Source organism: Bos indicus, chromosome 5 (assembly GCF_029378745.1).
Source record: "Bos indicus isolate NIAB-ARS_2022 breed Sahiwal x Tharparkar chromosome 5, NIAB-ARS_B.indTharparkar_mat_pri_1.0, whole genome shotgun sequence".
In the NCBI taxonomy this organism is placed as follows: Eukaryota; Metazoa; Chordata; class Mammalia; order Artiodactyla; family Bovidae; genus Bos; species Bos indicus.
This window is the reverse complement of record NC_091764.1, coordinates 29,543,679-29,559,865: the sequence shown is the minus strand read 5'-3', so window position 1 is coordinate 29,559,865 and position 16,187 is coordinate 29,543,679. Positions and strand designations below refer to the sequence as shown.

Genomic DNA, 16,187 nt, shown 5'->3' with positions numbered 1-16,187 from the left:
TCCGTGGGCTTCCACAGCACGTGGGACCAGGGATCGAACCCATGTCCCCTGCATTAGCAAGCAGATTCTTATCCACTGTACCACCAGGGAAGTCCAATTTTAGTATAATTTGAATGTAAAGGCTTTGACCCTACTCTTTGCCAGGCACTAAGTCTTCCCAGGTGTCATTAGTGGTGAAAGAACCCGAATGCCAATGTGGGAGACATAATAGAAGCAGATTCGATCCCTGGGTTGGGAAGATCCCCTGGAGGAAGGCTTGCCAACCCACTCTAGTATTCTTGCCTGGAGAATCCCCTTGGACAGAGGAGCCTGGTGGGCTGCAGTCCAAACAGTTGTAAAGAGTAGGCTTCCTTGCTAGCTCAGCTGGTAAAGAATCTGCCTGCAGTGCAGGAGACCCCAGTTCGATTCCTGGGTCAGGAAGATCCCCTGGAGAAGGGATAGGCTACTCACTGCAGTATTCTTGGGCTTCCCTGGTGGCCCTGATGGTAAAGAATTCACCTGCAATGTGGAATGGGTAAAAGTAGAGCTGAGTAAGCAAGAGAGGAGTTGAAACAGGAGTGCTTGGGTGGTTTTAGTTTTAAATAGGGTGGTTATGGAGACAATTTTTAAGCAAAGATTTCTAGCTATAACCATACTGTTCCAAAGTTTTGATGTAAATTATAAGGCAATTTGATTCTCCTTCAGTTTGTTGTTAAACAGGATTTTATGTGTAAGATAGTGTGTGTTTTCCTTTTTAAAAAATGTTCGAGACAGAATCTTTTTTGTCTTAATTTAAAATGATTTAAATTTGTTATTTTAGCTTTATTATTTAAATTTAAAAGTCAAATGTGCCTATTGAAAATGAAAAACATTAAAAAATTTAAAATCCCTCATGATCCAACTCATGGCTTACACTATATTCTCCATATACATGTTCTGACATCAGTGATAAAGTATGATGATGGAACAAAACTGTATGTAATGTTTTGTGATACACTTTAAGCCTTTTTGCATATCATTATAATTTGATAAACTCCCTTGTTCAAAACTGTTGGACCCAATATATTTAGGGATCCAGAAACTTGCCAGAAGTTGTTAAAATGTATTTGTTGCATATTATGTATTTTCATAGTTTACCTTGTTATTTCTGATGGCATAATTTTGTTTTCCTAGATTTAGTGATAAAAGTAAATAAGGCGTCTCTTTTCTTTAGGTGCTTTTTAAAGTTTGTTTGCTTTATAGGACTGTACTTCTCTTATTCCTTTCAGAGAAAATTTGTCAAAGGATCTTTACCTGATATCTCAAATGGACAGTGATCAGTTCGTCCCAATTTGGACAGTTGCTAACATGGAAGAAATTAAAAAACTGACCACAGACCCTGATCTAATTCTTGAAGTTTTGAGATGTATGTAAATCATACCTTTTACTTTACTTTTAAAATAAAAAATTAAATATTCCTTTGATTTCTGATCGTATAGGAAATTGTTTTTAACTCCATGTTTTTTGTTATACTGTGCTAATAATTTTTCTGTTTTTATTGACTGATACATACCTATATCAGTTCTGTACCTTGGTTGTTCATCTTGATACCCATTTACTCATTTAATTATAGGTAATTAAACCTCAGTTTTTTTGGCTGTTAAAATGCTTTATGTATTGTTATCCCACCCTCTAAAGCAATGTGTTTCTTGAACAACAGTAAGAAGTAAACTTCATGGCATAACCTGATATACACACTACATATACAGAACTGAAATGTTAATTATGTAGATTAGTACTGAATGCTTGAAATGAGTTCATTTCTTTTATTCTGAATTTGTTTTTACAACCTGTTAGTTGCGACCTCCAGTTTAACAAACGCTGCTCTAAAGTTTGGTAAAGAGTTTATATTTTTAGATTGAGGTTTAAGAATTTTTGGTGATAATTGTGTCTTACATCAGCATTTCTTGGTAACCTCTCTCGTATGGGTTTTGTTAACTACTTGAGTAAAGACAGATCTTCACTTTTATATGAAATTTGTTTGAGATGTTTAAAAGTTAAGTACAAAAAGTCCAATAATAGTTTTACATAGGAGTAGGTATTTCCATTCTCAGAGGAATAAAGATATTTATTAAATCTCTGATCGATTGGAAAGATACTTTCTTAAAATGACCCAGTCTTGTCAACATTTAAAGAATTGGCCAAGAGACAGAATTTCGTACCACCAAGGGCTGAAACCTAGGATTTATAAACAAGCCTTCTTCCTTAACTGCTTTTATTCTCTCTACTTGCCTGTGCAGGGAGATGTGGAATATTAGGAGGTATTAGAAATAAAAGTTTTGCCTTGTGGTACTACCTTTATTCAGTATTACTCAAAAGCAGCATCTAAAAGGTGGCTTCTGGGTCTCTGTAGTAGTAAGTAAGAGTAAATATGTTAAAATCACAGAAAGTTTGTAATGATTTCTATATAATTCTTGGTTTCAAGTGCTTCTCAGACTTGAAGAAGAATTTCTTCACATGTCACAGCTTGTTACACTTACCAGAGTAGTGTTTGGCTAGTGTAGGTACGTTGATTTTACTTAAATTCAGTAATTGTATATAGGGAAATACTTTATGAGAAATAATTACCGAGTACTCTGAAGGCTTCTTTTCAACTCCAACTCTGTGCCAAGTGACAGAGCAAGTATTCTGAATATTCATTCAGTGATTAACATTGGATGGTGTTCTTTGCATATCAATCTCAAGGTATTTTATTGTGACTGTAATCTTTGAATCTACCACTTAATTTTTTAAAAATATTAGCCTCTGCTGATTGATTTAGTTGGAAGTTGAAATGAATAGTTTTTTAATAGAATTATAGTATCACTATTTTTCACTTCTGAATGAAATTTTTTTTAAATTTCAGCTTCTCCCATGGTGCAAGTTGATGAGAAGGGTGAGAAAGTGAGACCAAGTCATAAGCGTTGTATTGTGATTCTTAGAGAGATTCCTGAAACAACACCAATAGAGGTAAATCATTAGCATTGTTTAAGCTAAATATTCTTTACTGTTTAAATTGGAGGAGGTAAACAAGCAAGGTTTGTCACTGTTGTCATGTCAATTACTTTGAATAGGGTAAACATTGATGTGCTTTGTAAATTCTGAAATACTGAAAGAATGGCACACAGGGAGGAAAATGATCCAATTCTGTGTTCTTAGAAGGCTAAATTTGACAATTGTAGTGATACTGATTCTCTATTAATTTAATTGAATGCCAATTTAAATAGGCTGTTTTGGAGCTTGATGATTAAACTGAAAGGATTAACTTAGGACTTAAAAATTTGAGTAAGGATTAATGATTTAGGACTGGTTAGCATTCCAGTGTTCTTACCTGGAGAATCCCAGGGATGGGGGAGCCTGGTGGGCTGCCGTCTATGGGATCGCACAGGGTCGGACACGACTGAAGCGACTTAGCAGCAGCAGCAGCAAAATAATAAAGCTGCAATCATAAAGATAGTATGGTACAGGTAGAACGGTAAAATAATATTTTAATGAGACAATAAATCCAGAAATGGGGAGTTACCTGGTGGCCTCGTGGTTAGTATTCAGGGCTTTCATTGCCGTGAGCTGGGTTCAATCTCTGGTTGGGGAACTGAGGTCCTGCAAACCATGTAGCTCAATGAAATGAAATGAATTTAAATAAAAATTGAAATAAAATTTTAAAAGCATTCAATAGGTGTTCTGTTTTTGAAAAATCCAGAAATAGATCCTTTGATGTAACAACATAGTATAATAACTTTTATTTAATAATCAGATTTTACCAACTCTTACGTACTACAGTTATTTAAAGCCTAAGGTTTTTTGTTTTGATTTACAAATAAACTGAGCCTTGGAATGGTTAGATAACACATGGACTGTTTTAAGTTACAGAGTCTGGATTCAAACTTAATCTTCTGTTTCCAAAACCCATGTTGTTTAAGCCATGGAGCCTCACATTGAGTTGTCATGTTAAGGATAGAGATGAGGAGGGTTAATCAGTAACTGATATGGTAATTGATTAACCATTTTAAAAAGAATTTTTAGACCCTTGTCACCTATTTGACACATAAGTAGTTAATCTTTTTGCCTGGAGTCATTCAGTATTAAATTTCCAAAAGGATGATTTCCTAAACTTAGAAGCAGTGAGAGAAATTAGAAAAGAAACTGTCACTAGATAGATCTTGGATTTTAAATTATTAATTATATGTCAGAAGTAACAAATTGAATGGAAAATTGCAGAAAGGAAGAATATTTGTAATATTAAGAAAAAATTTCAAGGGTATGAGCCAGAAACTGCCCAGATTTGAATTCCAGCATTTTTATTTACTAGCTCTGTGACCTGGGGTAAGTTACTTAATCTCTTTTTGTGATTGCCATAGTTTTCTCATCTGTTAAATGGAATAATGCATGGGTGCTGTGTCACTCCCCACTGCAGTACTCTTGCCTGGAAAATCCATGGCACGGAGGAGCCTGGTAGGCTGCAGTCCATGGGGTCGCTAAGAGTCAGACACGACTGAGCGACTTCACTTTCACTTTTCACTTTCCTACATTGGAGAAGGAAATGGCAACCCACTCCAGTGTTCTTGCCTGGAGAATCCCAGGGACGGGGGAGCCTGGTGGGCTGCTGTCTATGGGGTTGCACAGAGTTGGACACGACTGAAGCGACTTAGCAGCAGCAGCAGCAGCAGCCACTGTGTCAGTTTGGTCCTGTCCAACTCTTTGCCACTCTATGGATGGTAGCCTGCCAGGCTCCTCTGTCCATGGGATTCTACAGGAAAAATAATGGAGTGGGTAGCTATTCCCTTCTCTAGGGAATCTTCTGTTTCCTGCATTGGCAGGCACATTCTTTACCACTAGTGCTACCTGAGAAGCCCAAATGGGATAATTTGTTGTTGTTCAGTCGCTCAGTCGTGGCTGACTCTTTGCTACCCCATGGACAGCAAGCAGCATGCCAGGCTTCCCTGTCCTTCACCATCTCCCAGAGCTTCTTCAGATTCATGTCCTTTGAGTTTGTGATGCCATCCAACCATCTTGTCCTCTGTCGTCCCCTTTTCCTCCTGCTATCAGTCATTCCCAGCATCAGAATCTTTTCCAATGAGTCGGCTCTTTGCATCAGCTGGCCAGAGTATTGAATCTTCAGCTTCAGCATCAGTCCTGCCAATGAATATTCAGGACTGATTTCCCTTAGGATTGACTGGTTTGATCTTGCATTCCAAGGGACTCTCAAGAGTCTTCTCCAGCACCACAGTTCAAAAGCATCAATTCTTCGGTGCTCAGCTTTCTTTATGGTCCAATTCTCATATCTGTACATGACTACTGGAAAACAATAGCTTTGACTGTATGGACCTTTGTTGGCAAAGTAATGTCTCTGGTTTTTAATACGTTGTCTAGGTTTGTCACTGGAGAAGGCACTGGCACCCCACTCCAGTCCTCTTGCCTGGAAAATCCCATGGACAGAGGAGCCTGGTAGGCTGCGGTCCATGGGGTCGCTAAGAGTCGGATACGACTGAGCGTCTTCACTTTCACTTTTCACTTTCCTGCATTGGAGAAGGAAATGGCAACCCACTCCAGTGTTCTTGCCTGGAGAATCCAAGGGACGGGGGAGCCTGGTGGGCTGCCGTCTATGGGGTCGCACAGAGTCGGACACGACTGAAGCGACTTAGCAGCAGCAGCAGGTTTGTCACAGTTTTTCTTCCAAGGAGCAAACACCTTTTAATTTCATGGCTGCAGTCACCATCCACAGTAATTTTGGAGCCCACGAAAATAAAGTCTGTCACTGTTTGCATTGTTCCCCATCTATTTGCCATGAAGTGATGGAACTGGATGCTTTGATCTTCATCTTTTGAATGTTGAATTTTAAGCCAGCTTTTGCACTCTCATCTTTCACCTTCACCAGGAGGCTCTTTAGTTCCTCTTCACTTTCTTCCATAAGGGTGATGCCATCTGCATATCTGAAGTTATTGATATTTCTCCTGGCAATCTTGATTCCAGCTTGTGCTTCATCCAGCCAGACGTTTTGCATAATGTACTCTGCATGTAAGTTAAATAATCAGGGTGACGTTATATAGCCTTGATGTACTCCTTTTCCAGTTTGGAACCAATCCATTGTTCCATATCCAGTTCTAACTGTTGCTTCTTGTTCTGCAGACAGATTTCTCAGAAGGCAGGTAAGGTAGTCTGGAATTCCCACCTCTTTAAGAATTTTGCAGTTTGTTGTGATCCACACAGTCAGAGGCTTCAGTGTAGTCATTAAAGCAGAAGTAGATGTTTTTCTTGAATTCTCTTGCTTTTCCTGTGATCCCCCTAATGTTGGCAATTTGATCTCTGGTTTCTCTGCCTTTTTTAAATCCAACTTGTACATCCGGAAGTTTCTCAGTTCACATACTGTTGAAGCCTAGCTTGAAGGATTTTGAGCATTACCTTTCTAGCATGTAAAATTAGGGTGCAGTTATGCAGTGGTTTGAACATTCTTTGGCATTGCTGTTCTTTGGGATTGGAATGAAAAGTGACCTTTTGCAATCATGTGGTCATTGCTGAGTTTTCAAATTTGCTGGGATATTGAGTGCAGCACTTTGGCAGCATCTTTTAGGATTTGAAATAGTTCAGCTGGAATTCCATCACCTCCACTAGCTTTGTTCATAGTGATGCTTCCTAAGGCTCAAACTTCACACTCCAGGATGTCTGGCTGTAGGTAAGTGATCACATCATCAGGGTTATCCAGGTCATTAAGATCTGTTTTGTATAGTTCTGTATATTCTGGCCACCTCTTAATATCTTCTGCTTTTATTAAGTCCATACCATTTCTGTCCTTTATTGTGCCCATCTTTGCAGGAAATGTTCCCTTGGTATCTCTGATTTTCTTAGAGATCTCTAGTCTTCCCCATTCTATTGTTTTCCTCTACTTCTTTTCATTGTTCACTTAGGAAGGCTTTCTTATCTCTCTTTGCTATTCTTTGAAACTCTGCGTTCAGAGTTCCAAGTGGGATAGTAGTAACGAATGAAATTGTGAGAATTGAGTTATTATATAAAGAGCTTTGAGCAATACTTGGTACATTAGCCATTGTTATTATTTCTGTAGTTACTATAACTCATATTCTGCACACATAGAGTGCTTATACAGATGAAAAACAGCCGATAAAAGAAAGAAAGCAACACACTATTCATTAAAAAAAAAAAAGTAAAGGAAGTACAGATGACTAAAATAGCCAGAGAGGGTTGATCTTGGCAATAGTCTCTAAAATTCAAATTAAATTGAGGCGATTTGGATGGTGACCTGAAAGACTGCTATCAGGTAGAATAAATTTTGATTCGTTTATATCCAGACTTCTTATACTTGGGAAAGTAAATCTATGAATATTATTCTTTCTAAAGAATAATAAAAGGATAAAAATAATAGATTATATTAAGATTTAACTAAATTCATTATACTATTTAAAGGAACTGGAAATATCTGAAGAGTATTGATAGAGTTTTGAAGGTAGAAATCAATGGGTGGCAGTCTAATAAAATCTGTCACCGCTTCCACTTTTTCTCCATCTGTTTGCCATGAAGTGATGGGACTGGATGCCATTATCTTAGTTTTTTGAATGTTGAATTTTAAGCCAGCTTTTTCAGTCTCCTCTTTCACCTTCATCAACAGGATCTTTAGTTCCTCTTTACTTTCTTCCAGTAGAGTGGTATCATCTGCATATCTGAGGTTGTTTATAATTCTCCTGGCAATCTTCCATTCAAAGGCTTTAGCGTAGTCAATGAAGCAAAAGTAGATGTTTTTCTGGAATTCCCTTGCTTTCTCTATGATCCAGTGTATGTTGTCAGTTCCATGGGGTTCCTCTTCCTTTTCTAAATCCAACTTGTACATCTAGAAGTTCTCAGTTCATATACGCTGAAGCCTAGCTTAAAGGATTTTGAGTATAACCTTACTAGCACACAAAATGAGCACAATTGTATGGTAGTTTGTACATACTTTGACACTGACCTTCTTTGAGATTGGAATGAAAACTGACCTTTTCCAGTCCTGTGGCCAGTGCTGAGTTTTCCAACTTTGTTGACTTATTGAGTGCAGCACTTTAGCAGCAGCATCTTTTAGGATTTGAAATAGCTCAGCTTGAATTCCAGCACCTTCACTAGCCTTATTTGTAGTAATGCTTCCTAAGGCCAACTTGACTTCATATCCCAGGATATCAGACTCTAGGTGAGTGACCAGACCGTTGTGGTTATTATCTTCATTAAGACCTTTGTTGTATAGTTCTGTGTATTCTTGTCACCTCTTTTTAATCTCTCTTACTTCTGTTAGATCCTTACCATTTCTGTCCTTTATCGTGCCCGTCCTTTCATGAAATGTTCTTTTATATCTCCAGTTTCCTTGAAGAGATCTCTAGTCTTTCCCATTCTATTGTTTTCCTCTACTTCTTTGCACTGTTAACTTAAGAAGGCCTTCTTATCTCTGCTTTCTATTCTCTGAAACTCTGTGTTCAGTTGGGTGGGTTTCCCTTTCTCTCTTGATTTTTGCTTCTATTCTTGGGCTCCAAAATCACTGCAGATGGTGACTGCAGCCATGAAATTAAAAGACGCTTACTCCTCGAAAGAAAAGTTATGACCAACCTAGACAGCATATTCAAAAGCAGAGACGTTACTTTGCCAACAAAGGCCTGTCTAGTCAAAGCTATGGTTTTTCCAGTAGTCATGTATGGATGTGAGAGTTGGAACTAGAAACAAAGCTGAGCACCAAAGAATTGATGGTTTTGAACTGTAGTGTTGGAGAAGACTCTTGAGAGTCCCTTGGACAGCAAGGAAATCCAACCAGTCCATCCTAAAGGAAATCAGTCCTGAATATTCATTGGAAGGACTGACGCTGAAGCTGAAACTCTAATACTTTGGCCACCTGATGGGAAGAACTGACTCATTTGAAAAGACCCTGATGCTGGGAAGGATTGAGGGTGGGAGGAGAAGGGTACAACAGAGGATGAGATGGTTGGATGGCGTCACTGACTCAATGGACATGAGTTTGAGTAAACTCCAGGAGTTGGTAATGGACAGGGAGGCCTGGCACGCTGTAGTCCATGGTGTTGTAAAGAGTCGGATACGACTGAGCAACTGAACCAAACTGAACTTCCCTCAGCTATGTGTAAAGCCTCCTCAGACAGCCATTTTGCTTTCTTGCATTTCTTTTTCTTGGGGATGGTTTTGGTTACTGCTTCCTGTACAGTGTTACAAACCTCTTGTCCATAGGTCTTCAGGCATTCTTGTCTCCCAGATCTAATCCCTTGAATCCATTTGTCACTTCCACTGTATAATCATAAAGTATCTGATTTATGTCCTACCTGACATAAATGGCCTAGTGGTTTTCTGTACTTTTTAAAATTTGAGCCTGATTTTTGCAACAGGGAGTTGATGATCTGAGTCACAGTCAGGTCCAGGTCTTGTTTTTGCTGACTGTAGACATTTGCTCCATCTTTGGCTGCAAAGAATATAATCAGTCTGATTTCAATACTGACCATTTGGTAATGTTCATGTGTAGTCGTCTCTTAGGTTGTTGGGAAAAGGTGTTTGTTATGACCAGCAAGTTCTCTTGACAAAACTCTTTGTTTGCCTTGCCCTGCTTCATTTTGGGCTCCAAGGCCAAACTTGCCTGGAGAAATGCATGAAAATAGTTAGCACCTAGAAAATGCTAATCTACGACCTTCTCCTTTCCCCACCCCTCCCTCCCCCCTCCCATTTTTTTAGATAATGATAGGACTTCAGAGATTTTTCTTTAAGGAAGATTTAGCTTGCCATTAGGACAGAAATTGGAGAAGGCAATGGCAACCCACTCCAGTCCTCTTGCCTGGAAAATCCCATGGACAGAGGGGCCTGGTAGGCTGCAGTCCATGGGGTCGCTAAGAGTCGGACACGACTGAGCGACTTCACTTTGACTTTTCACTTTCATGCATTGGAGAAGGAAATGGCAACCCTCTCCAGTGTTCTTGCCTTGAGAATCCCAGGGACCGGGGAGCCTGGTGGGCTGCCGTCTCTGGGGTCACACAGAGTCGGACATGACTGAAGTGACTTAGCAGCAGTAGGACGGAAATAATTTTTCAGTTTTGCTGATTATAAAATAAGTTTCCTTCCCTAAATCACGCACACAGTTTACACTATGACTATGCATATTCTTCTTTTAGAGCATAATTCTATTCAACAGAAAAATGGGCAGAAGATATAAACAGTTACTAAGTAAAGAAATAGAAAGGACCCAAAGACATGAAGAGGAAAAACTGCCTATTATTAATATATTTTTAGGGTTAACTGAAGTTTTTCATTTTTAGGAAGTAAAAGCTTTGTTTAAAAATGAAAACTGCCCCAAGGTGATAAGCTGTGAGTTTGCGCACAATAGCAACTGGTATATCACTTTCCAGTCAGACACAGATGCACAACAGGTGAGAAGAAAGCTTTTCTTTTGATTTGAACTGCTGGTGAAAAAAGAGATAGTGTGTATTTTAATTGAGAAAAATGTGTGCTTACAGTAATGTTTATCAAGACTTTGGAGAACTTTGTTCACCTTTTTGGTTTTGCTTTTTAATTGGTTTTCTTTTTGATGATCTTCCTAAAGCTTTGTTTCAACATAAGAACCGTTTCTTATCAATAAAAAATTAGCACACAGTTTTCAAATTAACATGTACTCAGTAGTTAGTATTTCTGTTACATAGTAGGCCGCAATATATATAACTTCTGATTCTTGGAATTTTGACATAATGATATTACTCTTGTTAGCATGTTTTATATAAAGATAAGTAAAACTACTTTGAAACAAAAATTTATATAATAACATTTTTAAGTCACTCAGATTTGTCTTAATTCTTCATCTTAGAAGGCTCTCTGAACCTATTTTAAAATTGATATGTAGTGATATTTTGGGTCTTTTCTGAATTTTGTGCATTTTATCTGTAGTGATCCTTAGTAGTTATTACATAATAAATGTTAACTGTAGCTGAGGTCTCACATTTCTGCTTTTTCATTTCCTATCATCTGCATAATGGGGTCACCTTCGGAATTTTTTATGGTTTAGAGATAGTTGGTAATATTAAACCTCTCAATAGAATAATGATTGCTTTAATGAAATATTTGAATGCTAATGAAAGTTCCTTTCTGCTTTGTAACAGGCTTTTAAATACTTAAGAGAAGAAGTTAAGACATTTCAGGGCAAGCCAATCATGGTAAGAAACATTTTTAAGTAGTCCAGTTTCAGACAAGAAAGTTTTTGTTGTCTGTTAACAAAGATGAATGACATTTTATTAATCACATAATGAATTTAAAAAAATTTCTGACTCATATGAAATGCTATTTCATAAAATTAGTTGATAGGACATCAAAATACTTTCTAAATAGCAATAACTTTTGAAAGTATAACTTCAGACAGCATGAAGTTTAGTTAGATGCTGATTGACAACGTGTAAGATAATTGTAGATCTCAAAAGTCAGGAGCAGGAATGAGTTTTTAGCAACGAAGGTGGGAAACATTCCCCATTTTCAACCTCATTTCAGTTAACTTTATCTATGCTAATCCTCAGCTATTTGAGAACCTGGAAATTGTCATTGATTGGCTCACTGTTTTCATGTCTAATCTGTTCACTTCAAAATCCACTTCAAAACTTTTCAGTCATTATTGCCATTGTTTAGGCTTGAGAGATTAGAATAGCCTTTTAACTATTGTCCCTTCAGCTTTCCCCTCCTTAAAGCCCATCCTCCACATTATTACCAAACCTACCGTCCAAGATAGAATCCTAAACATGCACTTACTTTGACAAGCTCCACATTCCCTGGGTAATATGTAATTATTGTTTGTAAATGTGGTGTGTTGTTCTTAATCTTACTGAGTTCTTAACTGTATATCAGTGTCTATTCTAAGCATGGTGTGTGTATAGACTCATTTAATTTTTATAAGAACCTAGTAAGATGGTTAGAAGGCAATGGCACCCCACTCCAGTACTCTTGCCTGGAAAATCCCATGGATGGAGGAGCCTGGTAGGCGGCAGTCCATGGGGTCACTTAAAGTCGGACACGACTGAGTGACTTCGCTTTCACTTTTCACTTTCATGCATTGGAGAAGGAAATGGCAACCCACTCCAGTATTCTTGCCTGGAGAATCCCAAGGGCAGAGGAACCTAGTGGGCTGCTGTCTCTGGGGTCGCACAGAGTCGGACACGACTGAAGCGACTTAGCAGCAGTAAGGTGGTTACTCTCCTTTTTACTGGTAAAGAAAGTGAGGCATGAAAGTCACATACCCAGTTCCGCATAACTAGTAAGTGAAAGAACCAGAATGAGAGAAGCTTACATTTATTAAGAGGTTGTATCTCAGATACTGTTCTAAGAACATGACATATTCAAATCTCACTACTACTGTATTATTACTTTCCATGGTGGTATTACTTTTCATATTACGAATGAAGGTATCTGCCAGTTATCATTCTAATTCCTCTACCTGTAATACTCTTCTCCTTATTTCCTTTCCCTGCTTGAGGCTTTTAGGATATTCCCGAGGTCTTCTAACAACTTGAAAGTTTTATATGTCAGATTTAGGTCTTTGATACATCTGGAATTAACTTCATATATAGTACAAGACAGGGATCTGATTTCATTTTCCCCTCATTTATAGAAAGGCAGTTGTGTTAGCACTTATTAAGTGGTCTGTCCTTCCACAAGTTGTGTGTAATGTTGCATCTGTCCTATATATCTCTAGTTGTTCTAATTACCATAGATTTCTAATATCCTTTTCTCCTTGTACAAAGTCTTCCTCCTTGTGCTTTTTTAGAATTATCTTGAGTATTTCTTTTCCATATGAATTTTAGAATGTTTGTCTAATAATAACAACCAAACAAAAACCTTATTGGAATTAATGGGATTACATTTAATTATTTGATTAAATTGGGGACATTTGGCAGTTTTACCCTGAATTATTCATTATTGTGGTAACTTTATTATGATATATTTTCTTTATTCAAGTCTGTTGTATTTCTTATTTCCTTAAAGAAATTTTTACTGCTTTTCTCCCTCTCCTTGGTAACTTAGTGATTTTTTCCAAAAATGTTTTCATTTGTAGCAGCCTTGCTGAACTCCTTAGATCTATTAGTTTGTTGGGCCTTTTGGATTACTTTCTTGATAGATCTTACCAATAATCACTATTTTGATTTTTCCTTATACCTCCTGTATCTTATAGCTTATTGCTTTTGCTGAGATCTCAGGTTTAGTGGTAAATTTGTCCCTTCGTTCCTTCCTTTCTTTCACTATAGTTTTCTTCTTTTTCTGCCATTTTGATTTTCATCTATGGTTCTTTTGATTATCCATCACATAATCCATGGGGTTGCAAAGAGTCAGACATGACTGAGCGACTGAACAACAATAAAGCAGTATTCTTGTGGAGATTCACATTAATTAATTTTTATATCATTCATTAAAACCAGATGACCTTGCACCCAGAAAGACACGTGCAGGAGCAAGAAATTGTATGTTCCAGGCCTTGATGCTATTTTCAGCTATACATCCTTTCATCTGGGCATGTCATTTACCCCTCAGGTCTTGGTTTGTTTCTTTGAAGTGTGCATGCTTTTCATTTCTGAAGTTCTCTGGTTCAAAAGCAGTGATCTTGGAGGACAAAGGGATTCAGTGGACAATGCTTGCCCTCCTGTGCTGTGGATAATTTCATTAAGAGGCAATACTTCCTGTTTTGAGTTTTTATGACTGAGAATATTAAGTTTTATTTGGATTTCATATAAATTTTATATATTATAGAATATATATATTATATATGTTTATTTCTATATATATATTTCTGTTGTATATTTACTGTTTCAGAATTTTTAACTGTGAAGGTAATACCTGTATGTGCTAAGAAGGTCAAGTGATTCATAGTAAATTAATTAATTAAATCTCCCTCTCTCAGATTCCTCCAGAGCAGTTTTTTCTGCATGCATTTAGAAATCTTTTTCGTGTCTATCTTTATGGGAATAGAAATGTACAGTGTATTCACTTCTGTTGTTTTCTCATAGTAGATCTTCAGGATCTTTTCATTCACCACTGTTTCTGTTATACATAGAATATTGTTCGTGTATATCATGATTTAATCATTTATCCATGGAAAACCATTAAGTTGTTGCTCTGTTTACAGATAATTTGTAATGTATGCTTTCTTAAAATTTTATTATTGGTAAAATATGCATACATGCAATTTGCCATTTTTAAGTGTACAGCTCAGTGGCATTTAGTACATTCACATTGCTGTACAATCATTACTGGTATTTTTCAGAACAAAAACTCTGAAACAAAGTTCCCAAACATCCCAGCCTCCCAAATAAAAATGCTATACCCATGAAACAATAACTTCCCATTCTTCCCAGCTGCTGGTAACTTCCCTTCTAGTCTCTGTCTTTCTGAGTTCACCTATTTTAGATGCTACATACAAACGGAATTATGTGACATTTGTTCTTTTGTGTCTGGCTTATTTCACTTAGGATAATGTTTTCAAGCTTCATCTATATGGAGCATATATCAGAACTTTTTTTCGTGTTTTATAATCCATTTCTCTTTTTTTTAAGATTTTTTTCCAAAAAATTTATTTTTAACTGAAGGATAATTGCTTTACAATACTGTGTTGGTTTCTGCCATACAACAACATGAATCAGCCAGAGGTATAGAACTTCATTACTTTTTATTTGATGAATAATATTCCACTGTATAAATACCACATTTCTTGTATCCATTATCTATTGAAAGATGCTTGGGTTGCTTCCCTCTTTGGATTATTGTAAACAGTGCTGCACAACTATCTGTTTGAGTTCCCGTATGTACTGGGAATTATTGGGTAACATAATAATTATATGTTTAACATATTGAGGAGTGCATAAGTGTTTTCCAAAGAAACCGTATCCTTTTACATTCCCACCAGCAATAGAGAAGGATTCAAATTTTTCTACATCCTTGCCAACACTTATTTTTGATAAAACCATGGGAAAAAGTGGAATCTTATTATGGTTTTGGGTTTCATTTTCCTAGTGACACAAGATATTGGGCATCTTTTCATGGACTTTTTCACGTTTTTATATCAGTTTTGAAGAAATGTGTATTCAGGTCCTTTGACCATTTTTTATTTTTTAAAAATATTTTTAAATTTATGACTGTATTGGGTCTTATTGTGCACGTGAGATCTTTGTTGCAGTACGCGGACTTCTCTCTGGTTGTGGTGTGAGGGCTCAGTAGTTATGGTGTGCAGGTTTGGTTGCCTGGCAGCATGTAGGATCTTAGTTTTCCAGTCAGGGATGGAACCTGCATCTCCTGCATTGGGAGGCAGATTCTTAACCAGTAGACCACCAGCGAGGTCCCTGACCATGTTTTATATTGGGTTATTTGTTTTTTTGTTGATTTGTACCAGATCTTTATATATTCTGAATATTAACCTTTTGTCAGGTATATGATCTGCAAGTATTTTTTTCCCATTTTGTAGTTTACCTTTTGATTCTCTTGAAGTGTCCTTTGAGGCACAAAAGTTTTTAATTTTTATGAAGTTCAATTAATTTTATTGTTGTATGTGCTTTTGGTACCATACATCAAAAATCATCACCAATCCAAGATCATGAAATGTTAACCCTATGTTTTCTAACCAGGGTTTTTATAATTTAGCCTTTTCTATTTATTTTTTAAAATTTTTTATTATTTTTATTTTTGGCTGCACTGGGTCTTAGTTGCTGCATTCAGGCTTTCACCAGGGGGCTACTCTCTAGTTGCAGTACTCGGTCTTCTCATTACAGTGGCTTCTCTTGTTCAGAACACAGAATCTAGCATGTGGGGGCTTCAGCAGTTGTGGCACGCAGCCTGTAGAGCACAGGCTCAGTGGTTGTTGCACATGGGCTTAGTTGCCCTGCAGCACGTGGAATCTTCCCAGACCGGAGACTGAACTTGTGTCCCCAGCAACTGGCGGGTGGGTTCTTAACCACTGGACCAACAGGGGAAGTCTCTAGAACTTTAAAAATTGGAGTCAGTCTTCTCAAGCTTTGCTACCACTTTAACAACTAAGTTTATATAATATTTAAATCCATTCTTATCATTTCAACAGTCTTCCACCATCTTCATCAGAAGTAGATTCCATCTCAAGAAACCACTTTCTTCATCCATAAGAAGCAATTCCTTATTTGTTCAAGTTTTATCATGAAATTGGAGCAATCCAGTTCCATCTTCAGCTCTATTTC

The 16,187-nt window shown here is 37.3% G+C and overlaps 1 protein-coding gene across 7 annotated transcripts in view; it reads left to right on the top strand.

The window, feature by feature from the left end:
• The window catches only part of LARP4 (La ribonucleoprotein 4), a 73,025-nt gene that overhangs the window by 32,914 nt on the left and 23,924 nt on the right, over nt 1–16,187 (top strand). For 6 of the 7 annotated variants that reach the window (XM_070789125.1, XM_019960588.2, XM_019960585.2 and 3 more), the window contains 4 exons: nt 1,248–1,384; nt 2,864–2,967; nt 10,278–10,388; nt 11,112–11,165. In XM_070789125.1, coding sequence (XP_070645226.1) covers nt 1,248–1,384; nt 2,864–2,967; nt 10,278–10,388; nt 11,112–11,165 — 406 coding nt within the window. The remainder of the gene's footprint in view (nt 1–1,247; nt 1,385–2,863; nt 2,968–10,277; nt 10,389–11,111; nt 11,166–16,187) is intronic. The other variant, XM_070789126.1, reaches the window with a different exon arrangement.